An 18,655-nucleotide genomic window follows, 5' to 3' on the forward strand; every position below is an offset into this window, starting at 1 on the left:
GGGTAACTTGACCTGCCTCCTCAATAGCTTTAGTTTGGTGTGGTGATGCCAGCGTTACTACACAGGAGTGGAAATGTATGGAAAAATGCACATACAGTGACTGAATGTGGAAAAAACGAGACTGTTGAAATTGCACTTATGTTTCTTGAGACACCTCGAGCTGTTCATCATCTGGATGAATGTTTTCAAAATGTACTTGTGCTTCTTTACACTAAAAGAAAGAGAAAATTTGGAGGTGTTGTTATTCATAGGCTAATATGCGATGGTTTTACTGGTATGCTCACTTGAGATGACGCCCCTTTGACGCCCCTGTTTTAGAAGTATTACCAACTGAATGTGCTCTAGTGGTACAGTAAATAGGCAATTCCTAAACAAGTACTGGAGTTCTGGGGCCTGAAGGAAGCTGCCATAATCCAGACTTTTACACAGAAATTCTTAAAAAAAGATGATCAACGCAGCTTAATCAGTCTAAGAGTCAAGAAAACAGATGAACAGCTAATGCTTTTGACAGCAACCTTTGCCACTTCAGTTTCAAACCTTGTGAAGCATATGTAGAAACTGAAATGGCAGGATGCAAATGATATATTTGATACAATTATGTACAAACAGAGCATGAGGTGATATGCTAGATGCAGGCTTACAATGAGGCCTACGTCTAGTCTACAGTTTATCAAGGCACTTTAAATTAGCACAGCCATGAGACAGAGGAGCTGCTCTTAAGACACATACAACAACAAAAAGTCTTTGAGAGGTATTTTAGGCATGAGAGATAAAAAGAGAGACTGTACAAGCTATTCCTGAGTTTGCTTCCAGTAGAAGCTCACTGGAGAACCATTACAATTTTAAGTCCATTATCCTTTTGCTGTCTGTGACACTGGCTGTGGTTAGTTTTATTCTCCTCTCTGCCTGCTCATCACTCCCTGCGGAGAAAGAAATAGCTTGTGTTGCTGAAGTGCATGGCTTCTGTCCTCTCCTTCGCCGGCTGATCGTCTTTTTCTCCATTTTCTTCCTCCTCTTCTGTCACTTGGCTCGGTGGGGGTCTCTTGTAAGAACGAGGCGCTAAGGTCACCAAGGCCTGCCCTTCTGGAAGTGTTGGGGCGGGGGGTGCCGGCTGAGGTGGGTCACTGCACCGGGCAATGACACTCAGACTCTGGAGTTTAGGCATGAATCTGTCCTTGTGTCTAAAATTTAAAAAAAAGGAATGAAAAAAATCAAATTGATGACATAGATCCACTCATGTTATGCATCCATGTTTGTCGCACAGCAGAAAACACCATTTTCTACATTAATATATTCGCTACCTGAATAAGTAGGCAGCCAAAATGACCAACAAGAGAGCAAATGGACCGCAGATCCACGGGATCACGTGATGTGACGCCTCCACTCCACTATACACCAGCTCAGGAACTGCAGTAAAGACAGGGGGAGACTGTGAGAGATCCTAATGGAGCTGATTAACATCGATGCAAGTTAATGTTTTGGTGAAACTGAATGTGTGTGCATGTGTGGAGATAGGTGTGTTGAGCCATGTTTCCTGTGGCTTGTTTCGTTGTTGAGCCTCAGTTATTATGATGACATGGCTTCCTGTTCAAACCCAGTGGGACAGAGGGGGTTTTTCGACACTAACAACATTTAAGAGTTCCCTCAGTCCCCTCTTATCCCCCTCTTCTCTTTATCTTACACACAGACACCTCATTAACCAAAATATTTTACTGTCTGCTGACGATCTTACCATCAGACATATAGTCTCCTGAACAACCAGAGCCTTCCGTGTATACTGGAAACTGAAGGTTAGAAAAGGGAACACAAGAGACGGTGTGAGATACTGGAGGCCAGAGAACAACGAACACGCACAGCACAAGTTTTAATGATTTTCTCATTGAGACTCTTACCATGGTGGGAGTGAGGTCATCGACTGTCCCTTTAACTGCTGAGAGAAACATGCACACAGATGACATTCAAATCTTTGACAGAATGGAAACTCTTGCCACAGACATTTAAATGTATGGAAAGTAAAAACATAATGTAGTTAGTGTGCTATTTAATTAATAAAGTTGGCAACCAGAAAAAAATTCTGCTACACAATTTTTTTTTTCTTTTACAAGGAAAAAAGATCAGATCTTTGGTTGTATATGTCTTTTAAATAGTCAAGTATTGTTTAAAAAATAAAATAAAAAAAGGAAGAAGATTCATTCATTACGTGAAACACAGAGCGACGTGAGATAAGATACCCAGAAAAAAAATTAATTTCAATATATTTAACTATTAAAAAACGTGTGTATATATTTTAATTTATTTTTTCTGGGTATCTTATCTCATGCCACTTGTTATTTTTTCATTATTGTCCGTTTGTTTCACCTGTCATGCCTTTATAAGTGTCATGTGATGGCCTCTGATTGGTTCCTGCCACTATATAAGTGGGGCCATACCTGTGTTGTATGTTTTGGAAGCCCTGAGGAAGACCTGCAGCGGTCGAAACATGTTGGCTCTTTTAATGATTTAGCCACTATGATAAAGGCTTTTTAATATTGCTTTAGTCTTTTTTCTGTATTTTTTCCAAAGTGCCTGGATTTCCTTCCTGTCGAGTTATTTTATTGGTCACTGTCATATATGTAAAGCCACATCATTCCCTCATCTAAAAGTAATTCACTAAAAAGTCATTGAAAATTAATAAGGCAGCAATCATAATAGATATGTGGGAGGGGTGACGACACATCCCTCCAATATATTGATTAAAAACTGTAAATTTAAAAAATGCTATGCTCTGACAGGTAACCATGCACCATCATCCAAAAATAATCATTCTCAAATGCAATTATAATCATAAATAAACTTAACAAACTGACATTATCATTACTGCTGGTTCTGGAATTACAGTGTACTGATGCTCTGCGTGTAGTTTGTGTAAAAGCAAAAGCAAAAGCAGTTGTGCGACTGCTGTGGGTTCAATAAGTGTCAAACACTGTACTGTCTCTGTTTCTTTCCTTTCAAATGTATTAAAAAGTGGAGAATCAGGATGTAATATGAGTGTAACAAGGGTTATATTACTGTTGACTGTTATGGTATTTGTAAAGTGTCACTATTTCATTTTAAAAAAGTCATACAATTATCATATTATGTCATAAAAAAGTCATTGAAAAGGTCATAGTGTGCTCTATAAAATGTTCTAAAATGGTCTGTTTAGTTGTTAAAAAATTATCCTACAGAGGATTCTCCCCAAACCAGACAATGTTAAATAGATGATTACGGCCCTGGGAATTTGATATGTACAGGATATTTTTGGAATAAAAAAATGTCTGGGTTGGTGTTTGTTTTTATTTTGATATCATAGAAGGGGGGGACAGGAAATGAGAAGAACAACATGTAAAAACAACAAAACATCTAACTTACCAGAAAGTGCATTTACTGAACAGTTGAACATACCAAACAGATATAAAGGATTTCAAGTTGAAAGGCAGTGTTTAAGAGTTCAGAGAAATACGTTAGAAAAATACCTAGATGAAACATTTCCTTATAAGAAGTTTCACTTTCATGCCAGTATTTGCATGAACAAGTGTCACTTTCATTTTATCTGGGGTATTCCATTTTGCAAACAACATCAGGATGCATTTGTTAACTTTCTCTAAATATTTTTAACTCCATGAACATGTTTCCAGGGGAATAATGCATACATGCTCTGCACAATGAGCAAACATATTTAGAGTGGAAGAGAAACACAAGTGGAAGGAGTACCTACTTACTGGGGGGTGTTTATATAAACAGCTTGTTTGGAAAGCCCAAGGAAGGAAACAGAACACCCTCCTCAACCTGATCTCACAGAAATACGTGAAATGACCACGACCTCTTAACACCGCATTCCGTGTGGCAGCACGTAATGGGTTGAAATGACGTGCTGCCACCACGAAAACAATGCCAATGTAAAGTCAATTAAGATCCTCTCCCGTGGTGGACACATGGATTCCCTGATTCAATCACGTCACGTCAACCTCGTTTTCCTCAATGATATCTTTAACATTCCTGTATACACACAAAAACGCGGAAGTGTTCTTGATATTCAAACGGCAAATACATTCCTCTGTTATAATTTCCCACCAGTAATAATAATAATGATAATTACGTGATATTTGTTATAGCCTATTCAAATATTCAATCACAAAAACGCCGTTTCTAGAAAACTTGCTAAAATATCTGAAATGAACCATCATGCCTACTTTTTCTTAACATATTTCATCTAGGTGCAGTGTCATTATTAGTTCAGCTTTACTAGACATTTGATATATTCAGTAGATGTATCTTTTTACGACCCTGTTTTACAACAAGCCGCAAAAAACCAACCGTCCCAAAAACGCCGTTTTTAGAGTACTATCTAAAATAACTACGATTAGCCAACATCCTTGCTTTTTTTCTTAACATAGTTCATCTAGATACAGTGTAATAACTACTTCGGCTTTACTAGATATTAGATTTATTCAGTAGATCTATCTTTTTACAACCCTAATTTAAAGCCGCGAACGAACCAACTGTCCCAAAAACGCCGTTTCTAGTGTATTAGCTAAAATATCGAAAATTAGCCGACATCTTTACTTTTTCTTACCATGGTTCATCTAGGTGGAGTGTAATACCTAGTTCGGCTTTACTTAATATTAGATATATTCAGTAGATATATCTTTTTACAACCCTATTTAGAGCCCTACTTTGCAAATCAGAAGAACTACAACTATGTTGCTGATATGTATCAAACTGCATGGCGCGGTCCCAGGGAATTGTAGTTTTTTTAAAATATAAGTGTTTTCCCAGATTTGGAAGTTGTAAATACTGAATTGAGAGTACACTGTGGACTTTAAGGGGATGGTAAACACATTTGTGAAATCAGATTTTAAATATCTAATTTCTAAATGGGTGAAAATTAATTTTATCCATATTTTATCCATATCTGACAGCACCCTCAGTTGTTGACTACACTCACATGATAGCTGAGGTCAAGAGCTCTCTATAACAGTTGGTCCCATGTCTGTACCCCCTTTTGTTGCTGAGTTATAAGCCCTCAAACATGCACTGAGGTCAAGGTTCAAAGGTCAATGGCTGAAAGCAGGAGCCATGTAGAATCTTCATACTGACATATGTTACTCTCCAGGTTGAGACCTTTCCAATGATGTATTTGGTTTCGCTCTACGACAAAGTTTAGATTTTTTCATTTTTTGGACACAAGCCAAGCCAGGTGTAGTTTCAGAGAGCACTTTGAAGGCCCAGTGTATAAAATGAGTTTTGTTTGTTTCTTTGCTTGTTTTTTCTTTTTTTACTGTAGATAGTTACTAAAATGAGTCATCCTCAGACAATACAATACTACTAAAAAGTAAAACCAATAATAACAATAATGAAATAAGCAAAAATAATATTAAAATCATATTGAAATTTTAAAATCTATTTACAGAGTGGAATGGTAGCCTAATAGATAACTTAGATAATATTTATTATTGTTTACACACTTTATTATTGCTTAGATACTATTTAGCCTATTATTGTATTTACTTTTAGCATGTTCTACTTTTGAGTAATTTCCGAGAAGTTATGATTAAAAAAAAAAAAAAAAAAAAAATTACAGACTATGGAGACAACATCTTCAGTGTCTCACGTCAATTAATTAACACTATTTGTCGGCTTTTTATAATGCCTTTTTTTGCTGCTGTCTCCAGTTGAGAGTGGTGATTTGCTAAATACATTCTACAATAATAATTAGATTAACATTTGGTCTATAATATTATAGATTTTATAGATATTATAATATTATTATTATACACACGTTGAACACGCGATTGAATGAATGAATGAATGAATGAATGAATGAATGAATGAACATTAGAAGTGGTTCAGCCACAGTCCCGCCGGCTGGCGTGGTCACATTGAGATTACATTTGTTTTTTATTACAAACAAAATGTTTTATATTGACCGTATGAATGGTTTCGTTTTCAAATAAATATTTGGAAACGAAAATATGCTTTGGTGTACTTTTACAGAGTTTTGCAATATGCATATAACCTACCTGTATCAAAATGTCTAATTTTCAGCAGCGGTTTGTGCGACAGCTGCCACGGTCGGAGGTATAGCCAGCGGGGCAGCCGCTGGTTCTGTGGCGCTGGCTTGGGGTCCGCTCTCCCCTGGTGGAGTGGAGGGTGGCCGGGTTGCCAGGGGCAGACGGCTCCATGTGATGGCGTTTCCTCTCTGGTTCTTCCGTGCTCAGCCTTATTTTTATCTTCTTATTTATTTATTTATTTATTTATTTATTTATTTATTAGTGGCGTTTGGATTCAGTTACGGCAGACGGAGGGCAATCTGAAATGGAATGAAGCCCACAGACAGCGGACAGCAGCTACAAAACAGTATTGGAACGTGCCCCATCCGCCCACAGCACAATGCTCTAAAAGCCCTACGCTATCAAAAGCTGGCAAAATACATTCATTTTATTTTATGGCCTTGACATTAACCTGTCATATTGTTGGGTTATCAAGGACACTTCCGCGTTTTTGTGTGTATACAGGAATGTTAAAGATATCATTGAGGAAACCGAGGTTGACGTGACGTGATTGAATCAGGGAATCCGTGTGTCCACCACGGGAGAGGATCTTAATTGACTTTACATTGGCATTGTTTTCGTGGTGGCAGCACGTCATTTCAACCCATTACGTGCTGCCACCACGGAATGCGGTGTTAAGAGGTCGTGGTCATTTCACGTATTTCTGTGAGATCAGGTTGCCCTCCTCCAGGTTGTCATAAATACTTTTGTCTGTGTCCAGGGTGGATCACGTGCTACGAAGGCGATAAAGGTCAGTGATTTACAGGCCCACTTAATTTACAGTACCTCATGTCTCTAAAACCATAAGGTACTTTTCCTGGTTGTTGGCCCCTGAGCAAGAAGAAATATCCTGGCTGTTGGCCCCTGAGCAAGAAGAAATACTTATACTTATATCTGCTAATGATAGCATCAACTAAACGCGTGACCAGATTTTGAAATGGCTTGATTTGATACTTTACATGTGTGTATTTGTGTGTGCGCGTGTGTTTACCTGTCCAACTGCTGGCATGGACCGGTTCACTCCACTCACTCCACTGACCATCATATTCTTCTCTCGCTCTGACCTGTATCCTGTACTCCACACCAACTAGTGCATCAGTGATAGTGTAGGAACGCCCGTGCTTGATCTTATGTGTCTGCAGAGACACATAAAGATAGACAACCACATAAATAAAGCATCCTGTGCACACTTCTAAAGCTGCCAAATTATTCATTCATTCATTCATTCATTCATTCATTTTCTGTATTCTCTTATCCTGATAGGGTTTGCAGAGGGCGCTGGAGGCTATCCCAGCTGACACTGGGCGAGAGGCGGGAAACACCCTGGACAGGTCACCAGACTATCACAGGACTGACTCATAGAGACAGACAACCATTCACGCTCACATTCAGAGTCACCAGTTAACCTAATCTACATGTATTTGGACTGTTGGAGGAAGCTGGAGTACCCAGAGAAAACCAACACTGATGAACCCTCTTGCTGTGAGGCAACAATGCTAACCACTGCACCACGTGCCACCAAATTATCCCCATTTCATTTTTGAGAGATTTTTTGGCAGTCTCTGGAACATGTAAATAATAAAAAAAAAAATATCATACATCACTGTACCTATTTTTTTGGTGATCTGCCCACGACATAATGTTAAAATGCTGCATCTTAAATCGTTTTCTTAATGTTTCATCTTATTTTGTTTTTAACAATATGTGGAATCTAGGATGTCTGACTTGGTTTAAAAAGAAAATTCAGTCAGTGGAACATGGAGCCAAAAAAGCTCTCTTTCCGCAGTAAGAAATTACCGCGATGATCGACAATGCTTCCACATCATTGAGCCCACAGAGCAAGTGCACAAGAGACATTTGACGGCCAGACTTAAGATAAAATGATTTAGTCTTTCTGGACAACCAAATGGAATAAATCCTGATAGTGCAATGTGTTATTTTGTGAAGGTTGTTAAGCTAAAATAATTCATCCACTGATTTACAAATGTCGCCTTCCCAATGCAAGTCTATGGGAAATAGTCTTGTTGGGCCCCATGGCATCATGTGATGGATTTGGGAGTTGTAATTCCACTATTTGGCCATTTCAAATAAAGGCTTCAAAGCCCAGCATATTTTTGCATCCAGAAGAGACTATGTTTGAATGAGAGGGTGGGGCTAACTCTAATGCTAGCTGCTAGCTTGATTAGAACAGTGCATTTACATCTATGCCTAACTGTGATAATGCAAATGCTAATCTTTTGCTAACAAAAAACAGGCTTTAAACCATTAAATCAAAATAGAACTGGAAAAACTGAACATCTGACTTCTTAGATCAGTGGTTCCCAACTGGTGGGTCGTGGTCCAAAAGTGAGTCAGTTGTCCATTCTTAATGGACTGCAAGTGCACACACTTTATTTTGCGTACAGAGAACTTCCGGCAACAGACAGCTGCTTGACAGAGATCACAAACTAGCTCGACAACATGGCCAAACGCAAGTGTGATGCTGAATGTTTTTAACTGTGTGGACCTTGAACTAATGACCAAGGAGAAATGTGGACCCCACTGGTGTACGAGTGGGGAACCACTGCCTTAGAGTGGCTTTCAGTACAACCAAACAAAATGTTTTGAGGCAACCAAAATGTTACGATTAACTTTCATGAACTGAAAACACACAGAAATAGTGACAACTATGACCACGCCTATACTCTGTGAAGCTGGGGTTACAGCATGGTAGTGTTACCTAATCAATGTTGTTACCTTGGCAGCAACTTGTGAAGTGATGGCACCCACCTGTCACTCAAAATGTCCACACTCTTAATCATGCATAACTTTAATAGTAGCTTTACATTTCAGTCATAATAAAATGTAAACTGATGAGTCAGATAAAACTTCACTTCCTGTACAATTGTCATAAGCTGTAGAGAGCAAAACTGTTTTTGTACCAGGCTGTAAACGCGTTTATTTCTGCTGTAAAGTTGGGCATTTTAACATTGTGTCTGTGGGGACTGACTCGCACTTGGAGCCAGCCTCAAGTGGCCATTTGAAGAACTGCAGTTTTTGGCACTTCCATGTTGGCTTCCTTTTATGCTGCTTAGTCTCTGCACACATTGCACTGTCATCAACTGATTGTTTGTTTGTTTTAGGCCAGAATAGCCAACAATGCATTGATCCACTGAGCTGTGAAAAGTAAACACACACCGAGAGTGCACGCTCCAAAACTCTTTTTGTCTACCAGCACGCACCTGCTCATAATCAAACAAGGAGTGGACAGGTTGGTATTTGATCTCGTAGAGTAGTGCATAATAGCTGTCTTGAGACTTCCAGGAGACTGGCAAACCCCAGGTGGCGATCATTCTCCTTTCGTGTCCCTCCTCCTGTCGGACTGACAAATGTGCTGGAGGGTTGGGCTTCACTTAGGGGGCAGAAAGGAACATAGAGAGTGCTTTCATGAGCTTTACATCAGACCAAATACCTGCGTGACACTGGCACACCTGCCTCAACACACAAACTTACAAATTCTCAGAGGTGTGAAGCTTTGCGGGCTGCTGGTGGCGTTGCCAGTGATGCTCGTAACACACAGGAAGGCTGTGTGAACAGTTCTCAGCTCGTCGTCATTGTGATCCAGAGCACACCAGCAGCGGGAGAGGCGAGATGAGAATGAGCACGGAATGTGAAGAAATGGCTGTTTTGGGCTGAGAGAAGGAACAACAAAGAAGAAGAAAGATAAGTGTCACTCACACAAAGAAGCAGGCACGTGCACAGATAGACCCCTGATGGTGCTCAAGCCTCTGTACTTTTGGTCTCTGACCAGATAAGACAGTTTTTTCTACAGTACAGGCCAAAAGTTTGGACACACCTTCTCATTCAATGTGTTTTCTTTATTTTCATGACTATTTACATTGTAGATTCTCACTGAAGGCATCAAAACTATGAATGAACACATGTGGAGTTATGTACTTAACAAAAAAAGGTGAAATAACTGAAAACATGTTTTATATTCTAGTTTCTTCAAAATAGCCACCCTTTGCTCTGATTACTGCTTTGCACACTCTTGGCATTCTCTCCATGAGCTTCAAGTGCTAAACACCTCTGGGAACTCCTTCAAGACTGTTGGAAAACCATTTCAGGTGACTACCTCTTGAAGCTCATCGAGAGAATGCCAAGAGTGTGCAAAGCAGTAACATGACATCTTATAATGTGTAATTATTATTATTCACTGTCTTCACTCAAGTTTAAGCTCTTCATTGGGGAGTTAGTATATGTCCTTACCTTTTACTGAGTAAGAGGTGACAGTGAGTTTGTACAGTGACGGGCTTCTGAGACGTCCACTCACAGCGGATCTTACTGCTGGGTGACCTTTTGTAGCAGGATAGAGTGGGGGTCTCTGGATGATCTAACATGAATAAAAGACATGCAGTGATACTGAACATTCATAATAATAATTCATAATTCAGTCAGTCATTGTCTCACCTAAATACATAAACAGTGATGTTGTTCACACTCACATTGACTTTTAATTTTAGATTAAACTGTAAATAAGATTTTTAGATTAGTTGTTTAAAAAAAAAAAAAGAAAAATTTTATAATATTTGGTTTGTCCAACCATCAACCCAAAACCAAAAGATATTTCATCAGTAATGTCAAACAGAGAAAAGCAGCAGATCAAACAGGATGACAGTCTCCAGTGGTGAAGTGCTGCTAAGTACATTTACTTATATACAGTTCTGAGTAGGGATAGACCAATATGGATTTTTTAGGGCCGATGCCGATACCGATTTTTTTCCATCATCCTTAGCCGATGACCGATTATGGACTGCCGATTTTCTTGAGCCAATATTTAGGGCCGATACTGCTTTTGCTCCCTCAATTTACATCAAAAAAATGACACAATGATAACAAATATTACAGGTCTCAAGTTTAAAATAAGAAACATTTATTGAACAGTAAAAAATACTAAAACAAGATGGAAAGTTGAGGACTTTAAGAACAGGTAGAATATTATTATTATTATTATTATTATTATTATTATTATTATTATTATACATTCAAATAAAAAAAGACATTATAAAGTAATGTCTTTATAAAATAAACACATATTTAAGCTGAAGTATAAATAAAACAACAACTACTGTACACAGTAGGATTCAACAGCTTTGTTCAACATACTTTCAAATGAAAAAAATGCCAGGGAAAAATAAATCCGCGAACCCACGCACGTATTGGCCGATGCCGATACAAGTAAAAAACTCAAATATCGGCCCGATATATCGGCCGACCGATGTATCGGTCTATCCTTAGTTCTGAGGTGCTTGTACTTTACTTGGGCATCTAAATAACAATTTATGCTAGTTTATACTTTTACTTCACCACATTTTATTTCAGTGAAATAACTGAAGTGCAAATTGACACATTTTTGCTTTAACATAAAGTAATTGTTGATTGCGAAATGTAGTGGCCATAAAATAATGACTGGTTCTCTATGAGTCACCTTCTCCGTCTCTCGAACTCAGTCCACACTCAAATGTTAAAAATAGGAAGTGCTCATGAAAAATACATTTTAAAGATTCTGTTACTGTATTGTCTATTTGTCACCTAAAATGTCCTCATAAACATATGTTAGTGCACTGTTTGGCTGCAATACGAGAATTTGTGAACAGGAAGTGGGTGCCATACTGTTTCCTGTGTTCTAAAAAATTAAATAATTGAGATCAAGCGGTAAGACTAAGCAGTGCTGATCAAATATGCACCAAGATTCTGTCACTGCGTTACATGTTAGTTGCCAAAAATGTTTTCAGAAACATATTTTCGCTTACAGTTTACAGTATCTACTGATTTATCTGAACTGTATATCGTTCAGTGATCAGGAAAGCACCATTCTCACCCACTATCTATCTATCTATCTATCTATCTATCTATCTATGAAAGTTGTGCAGTGGAGCCAGAACCATTCAACTGCACGCTCCTGCATGAGTGGGCCCCTAGAGCAGGTGCACTTGAGACTTCCCCTGGTCGAGCTGGCTACTTCTGGTTTAGCGTTCTGCTAACTTGAGTGGGTATAAAATGATTTATTTTTGTGGCTCTTCTAGACTTTTGTAATGTTTTTGGACCGAATGGATCAAATCCTGATTTGCAATGTAAGTCTATAGGAAAAAGTCTTTTTGGGGCCCCATGGCGTCACGTGACAGACCCGGACTTTCTAATTCCACTGTTTGGCCACTATTAGTCTGAGTGGGCGGAAGTTCGCTGCATAGATCAGCCCTGAAGTCCTGTTGAAAGAAATAAAAAAAGCCGGGGCATTTTTTTCTCCAATCTTAAAGTGAGAGTCGGCATAGCCAGACCTTTCTTTTCTTGAGAAAGGTCTGGTGAGTGAGACTAGGCCACTATGAAAATTGGCTTCAAAGCCCAGCGTGCTTCCTGGAAGGCAACAGCCTAGCTCACATTACGTCACCCACCAGTGAGAGCATTTATTGGTCTGGTGCGATGCAGTGCATTCTGGTAGTTGTAATTTTTCCACCTCTGGATTAAAAGCAGTGAAATACTTTGGAATATCTTCCCCACTCTGTCTTTTAAATGGAAAACCATTGCTAACGTTTAATCTTTTTTCCCCAATTAATTCATGTTCAGACAAAGGACAAATATCCAAATCAAACTGACATTTATAACTTCAGTCATCTGTTGCTACTGCAGCTTACCTGAAACATGTACTTTTAAGGAGAACCTCTCTCTGTCTCTGTGATAACACGTGTACCTCCCGGCGTCTATCAGTCTCACTGAGGACAGAGACAGTGACGCCCCTCTCCTCTCTAATGTGACTTCACCCCAGTCTCTGTCTCCTTTTCCCACTGTCATCCTGTTCCACTTCCACTGTAGCCTTGACTTTACGCCCCGTGTTACTCTGCTCCCTTCCTTGCCCTCCTCCTCTTCCTCATAATCGTCCTCTCCGGCCATGTCTTCAGATTCACCCATTCGCAGTCTGGTCACACTGGTTGGCTGGACCGCGTGAGTTGTAGGGGGAGCTGTGTATCCTGTGTCTGTTTGTCCGAGACTTGTGTTCTCTCCTGCCTCAGTGGGGTGAGAGTGGTACCCCTCATTTACAGCATTCCCCCCAGTGTGTTTGTCACTGTTTAATGAAGCTCCAGTGCTGCTTCTGATGTTTGCAGTGGTTGTTGGGACTGCATCTGCAGAACTCCCTTGTCTGTTGGTGTTTAAGCCATTTCTGCCCCAGCTGACCTTTACTCCATCAACCTCCACATGACCACTGCAGGTTAAAACCAGCTTACTGCCTGGGGATAAGACCAACACACCAGGGGGAGGGTCTGTGCAAAACAACAAGCAACAAAAAAACATGATTTAAGGAACTAATATAAACCAATGTGTGTCAATCTTGAATTGATGACGTGCGTTAAATCAAGATGTGTTTATGGCACAATCATACAGTATTTTACACAAACGAAAGCTTCTTTTTTCCTGAGCATTGGTTGCAATCGACTAGGCACAGCACAGATAGGATGCAACGTTGCATAACCGAAATGACCAACTCCTTTTGAACTTCCTCTTTTAATAGGTTCTCATCTTTCTGGTTTCTTTTTCTGTCCTTAATAATGCCATCTCTGTCATCTCACATTCATTTACATTTCTGACATCCCCTAATCATGCAGATTTCGTGATTGCACTCAAAACCCACACAGCGTACAATGACTTGGGTAACGCCTTCGCTGTATTTGTTTTCAGGCTCCTGTTTGGACACGGCTTGATGTCAGAGGTCCAGTGCCCTTGTGCAAACACACTTTACTCTCCTGATCTCCAACTTTCCCAGTTCCCTGTCTTTTATCTGCCCAGACATGGAAGATAAAGGCTCTGCAGTGGAGACAGGGCACAAATGCACATATATTGTGTGTGACTTAGTTTTATGTCATTGGGCTACCAGAGATAATAATAATAATATCTTTATTAGACCCAGACATGCTTTAGAAGTGATCAGTAAAATCTTAAAATCAATCCTAAAATGAACAGGGTGCTAATGGAGGGAAGCCAGAATCGGGGTGATGTGATTTTGTCTGTTAAAACCAGTGAGAAGCCTAGCTGCTGCGTTCTGAACTAGTTGGAAGCGAGAGAGGGATTTTTGGGTTATGCCGGAAAGGAGGGAGTTGCAGTGGTCTAATCTGGAGAAAATTAAAGTATGGATGATTTTTTCAAGGTCAGAATGGTAGAGCATTGGCTTCTAGAAGTGGTTCTAATTTGGAGGAAGCAGGACCGTACAACTTTTTTAATGTGTGGTTTGAAACTTAGATCTGAATCAAACAGTACTCCTAGATTTCTGGCAGTGGGCTTCATGTAGGTGGATAGGGGATCAAGACTGATGGGGTATTTTGGGTTCGGGGGACTGAACAGTATGATTTCTGTTTTTGAATTGTTGAGTTGAAGGAAATTTTGTGCCATCCCACAGTTGACACCACTGAGGCAATCTACAGCAGCAGCTAGGCTTCTTATGTCACCGGGTCTCAGGGGAGGGTATATGTGTGTGTCGTCTGCATAGCAATGAAAAGAAATGGTGTGTTGTTGAATGATTTGGCCAAGTGGAAGCATATAGATGGAAAATAAAATTGGACCTAAAATCGAACCTCGATGGGACCATACAGCCAGTGTAATGCCATTTTACCAACAGATAAAATTTACATTAATTTCTGTCCTGTCTTATATTTAACTCATGGAAAAATATCTAACTTTCTCTTCCCAGATTAGCTCGGGGGAAGGTGTTAATTATTTTCAAGTTGAAACCCTCAAGTTCAAGTAAGGTCACAAGTCACTGGTGTTTAAGTCCAAGTCGTGCTGCAGGGCTTTTTTCATTTTGTTACCTAAAGCAATCAAATTAGTGACTTAATTCTGACTCAAGTCTACACCTCTGTTTCCTACTTTTTAAAATTGAACTTGCCTGACAGTGTGCATGAATAATTTGGATAACTAGTGCACAATCTGTGGCATCAAAGTCAGAAGAGTTGTCTCAAAGATAAATATCTCCCTCCAGCAGTTTGTGTCCAGTACAACAAACACAACCAAGGTTAAGAACACATTTATAGTAGATGCTGATTGGTGGGTGAAGGCTGGCACTGTGTACAAATAGAGTATTTATTTGTACATTCTGCTGATAAAATAATAAAATAAAAAAAAGTAATGATAATTCAGGGGGAAAAAAATTAAAGGCTAATTGCCAGGAAAGAAGCAGGAGACCTCGCTTTGAATTTATATGATTAGAGATTATTATTGTATAAGGAACAACTTTCGATGTGACAAAAAATGAGCATGCAGAACATTTAAAGCAAGTTTCTGCGTGTTTTAAAGTAAAAAAACAAACAAAAAACAAAACAAAAAAAACATACTCCAGATATGAAATGCGATCCATGAGACGCACAGAAATATAACACCTTTAGACAAGCATCTGCTCAAACTGCAGTCAGAGCAGATGCTTCTTTTATATTTGCTGTGATTTATCTCGGGATCATGTGGTCAGCGCCTCAAAGCGACCAAAACACTCGCTTTAAAACTTTAAATCTGAACTGCCAATATTTACTTTTCACAACATTATCTACAGTGCGTTCTGGCATGCTGTCGGCTTGTCATGGTATTTTCAGAAACAGACAAAGCAGGCTTACATGGCAGGATAAATGATAATAATTCAGGTACCTTTTCTGGGACAGGTTCCGTCGAAAATGCCGCGGACCGGCGCTGCGCAGAGAACCCACAGCAAAGGGAGAAAGATCCGCATTTTTGCGCATGAGTCCCCCCTCACCGAGTCCTCACACCATCACTTACGTCCCGACAACATCAGTTGGAGATTGTTGTGGCTCCCATGAAACTTCTCACACGAACAACAAACGTCAGTCCTCCTGTCAGAAGCTCAGCTTGGCTTCCTCTGGTAGGAGCAGGCTCTCTGCGTATAGACCCGTTATTGCGAAATCCCAGCCCTCTTCCCCTTGTTCAGCCCGTTACACAGAGGAAATCCTCCTCAGCGTCACATTAAAACCCCAATGAAAGCTGAAAATAGGCCTGCTATTATAATAATTATTTTTGAATACTGAGGAAGTGTTGTCACGGCCTGCTGATGTTACTGTCTCTAACTGCATTATTCTGATTCTTCTTCTTCTTCTTTTTTTAAACCATACACGGTGCACTTTATTTTAATTATGCAGCCTATTTTAACTGTGGGTGTGCAGTGCTTGTTAATGTGAGCTGCATTTTTATTTTGTCCCAAAGTTAAAAAGAAATCATATAGTAGCTCTTTCACTTTCTGTTCATATTTTCACCTTGGCCAATATAAAGTAATGGAGCACCATGATAAACTGAAGGACTGAAGGGTATTTATGCAATGATTGATGGATGGCTAAATAGGCCTACCAGACCCTTTGGCCCCAGGGTCCAAAGTGTCAGGGGCACACAGTACTTCACCTTCACCTGCAAAATGTGACTCAAATTAACAAGGAGGAGACTCAAAAGGACCACAAAGAGATGCATGGAACCACATGGACACAAAATGACCAAAAAGGCATAAAATTATCTAAAAAAACCCCCACAAAATTACTTCAGTGAGACGCAAACTGACTTAAGACGACACAAGACGACCTTCAAGAGACACAAAATGACCTCAAAGAGGCATAATTACCTATAAAAAACACAAAACTATATCCCAAGAGACACAGAATGACCAAATAAGGCACAAAACTACCCCCCCAAAAAATACAAAAGGACTTGTAAACTGACTTAGAACGACACACAACTAGCCTTAAGAAACAGAAAATGACCTTTAAGAAACACAAAATGACCAAAAAAGCGCAAAATTACCTAACCCCCCCACTAAACTACCCCAAGAGACACAAAATGACCAAATGAGACACAAAACCAACTAAAAAAATACAAAATGACATGAAAGAGATCTAAACTGACTTAGAACGACACAAAATGACCAAAAAAGCACAAAATTACCTAAAAAAAAAAAACCCTACAAAACTCCCCCAAGAGACACAAAATGACTTCAATGAGATGTAAACTGACTTAAGACGACACTTAACTACCTTTGAGAAACACAAAATGACCTCAAAGAAACACAAATAATAAAAAAAAAACCTACAAAATTACTTCAAAGAGATGCAAAGTGACTTAGGACGACATAAAATGACCAAAAAAGGCACAAAAGTACTTAAAAAACACAAAACTACCTCAAAAAAGACACAAAATCACCTTAAAAGAACACACAAAATAACCTCAGACAGACAAAATGCCCTCAGAGAGACACAAAATGACCAAAAGTACAAACATAAATCAGTTCAAAAACACTTTTCTAGAGAGGTATATGGAGGAGGATGGGTAACAGTGTTTATATTTGTATTATATGGGGTTGTATATACGTTGGGATAGTCATTATTTTTGTATTGTTCTGGGTTGTATATAAATAGGGATAGCATTATATTTTGATTGTTGTAAATACTGATTGTAAATAGGGATAGTTGTTTATATTTATATGACATCGGGATGTTTATATTTTAGGGATAGTGTTATATTGTTTATATTGGTGTTGTATTGGGTAGCACATGTGAATTATGATTGTGTATAAAAGGGGTAGGAGTTAATAAGTGTAAACTTCTACCTACTCCTTTTCGGACATGTAACACATTGTTTGGGTTTATTGCTTATGGTGCTTTAAGGTCATTCTTGCATGTTTTTAAGTAAATTTTTAATTTAATTTTGTTTGTTTGTTTTGTTGTTTTTTGCACATCTTCGAAATAAAAAGAAATTCATTCATTCATTCAAAGAAGGCACAAAATTACCTAAAAAAAAACAAACACAAAATGACTATAGAGAGATGCAAATTGAATTAGGACGACACAAAACGGCAAAAAAAACCACAAAATGACAAAAAAAAGGCACAAACTTACCTAAAAAAAATAACCTCAAACAGACACAAAATAACCAAAGATGACATAAATCTACCTCTAGAGACACATAACAATGTAGAAAGAGGCAAACCCACCACAAAGTCGTGTGTCTTGCTCGTGTGCAGGAGAGGTGGTGGGACCTTTTGCATGTCTGTGCTCAGGGACCCACTGTCTCATATCTGCTCACGTGTTTGTCACATAACTGCTTTTTGTGGTTAAACTCAAAATGTAAATTAATACAATAAAAAAGAAGAAACCCTCAAATGACTACATCTTAGTCATCTCTACCTTAGTCACTGGTTGCTAGGCGAAGTCACATTTGCATGGACACAGTTCGTTTGTCTCATTTGAAAGAGAATCGACACGTTTATCGACCGTCGTTCAACAGCTCCATATTACCAAAGAGCTGACCCATGCTTCACCAATTCATGGTGCCAAATGCTGTGCAGTACATTCATTTCCGGCCTTGTTTTTGCAAATCATGGTGGCATCCTGTCTAAGCACTGCTGTGCAGAAGACTGCAGTGTTGCTAAACAGGTATATATTGTTCTTCTGGTGATCCAACTCATTATCTCACCCTAGTCCGGGTCAGGGGTCACTCATTGACAGGAGATTTTGCAACACTGATGGGATGTTGTACTTCATGAAAAGACCAGAAAGAGCCCAGACGACCAAAAT

General features: G+C 39.2%; 1 protein-coding gene across 2 annotated transcripts; it reads right to left on the minus strand.

Annotated features, from left to right (window-relative positions):
- Window positions 1-499: 499 nt before the first annotated feature.
- Window positions 500-15,985, minus strand: il6r (interleukin 6 receptor). Of its 2 annotated transcripts, none has more exons than XM_049584082.1 (10): window positions 15,732-15,985; window positions 12,743-13,366; window positions 10,320-10,443; window positions 9,564-9,742; window positions 9,293-9,462; window positions 7,063-7,207; window positions 1,893-1,927; window positions 1,733-1,784; window positions 1,302-1,407; window positions 500-1,181 (listed from the first exon to the last, which is right to left on the minus strand). In XM_049584082.1, exons 1-10 carry the CDS (start codon window positions 15,811-15,813, stop codon window positions 914-916), a joined length of 1,785 nt encoding a protein of 594 aa, XP_049440039.1. In that variant the 5' UTR covers window positions 15,814-15,985; the 3' UTR covers window positions 500-913. The 2 variants fall into 2 exon arrangements, with proteins under 2 accessions (XP_049440039.1, XP_049440038.1); XM_049584081.1 differs by having other exon boundaries at window positions 1,893-1,930.
- Window positions 15,986-18,655: the final 2,670 nt, after the last annotated feature.

This window comes from Epinephelus fuscoguttatus, linkage group LG8 (assembly GCF_011397635.1).
Source record: "Epinephelus fuscoguttatus linkage group LG8, E.fuscoguttatus.final_Chr_v1".
Lineage (NCBI taxonomy): Eukaryota > Metazoa > Chordata > Actinopteri > Perciformes > Serranidae > Epinephelus > Epinephelus fuscoguttatus.

Bases quoted from the DNA above. Each gene is read 5' to 3' on its own strand.
- il6r (XM_049584081.1), bottom strand. From the start codon at position 15,813: ATGCGGATCTTTCTCCCTTTGCTGTGGGTTCTCTGCGCAGCGCCGGTC. The intron at 9,463-9,563 runs GTAAGTTTGTGT...CTGCCCCCTAAG, and splicing joins CTTCACACCTCTGAGAATTT to TGAAGCCCAACCCTCCAGCA. The intron at 1,931-7,062 runs GTAAACACACGC...TGTTTCTCTCAG, and splicing joins CCATGCCAGCAGTTGGACAG to CAGTTAAAGGGACAGTCGAT.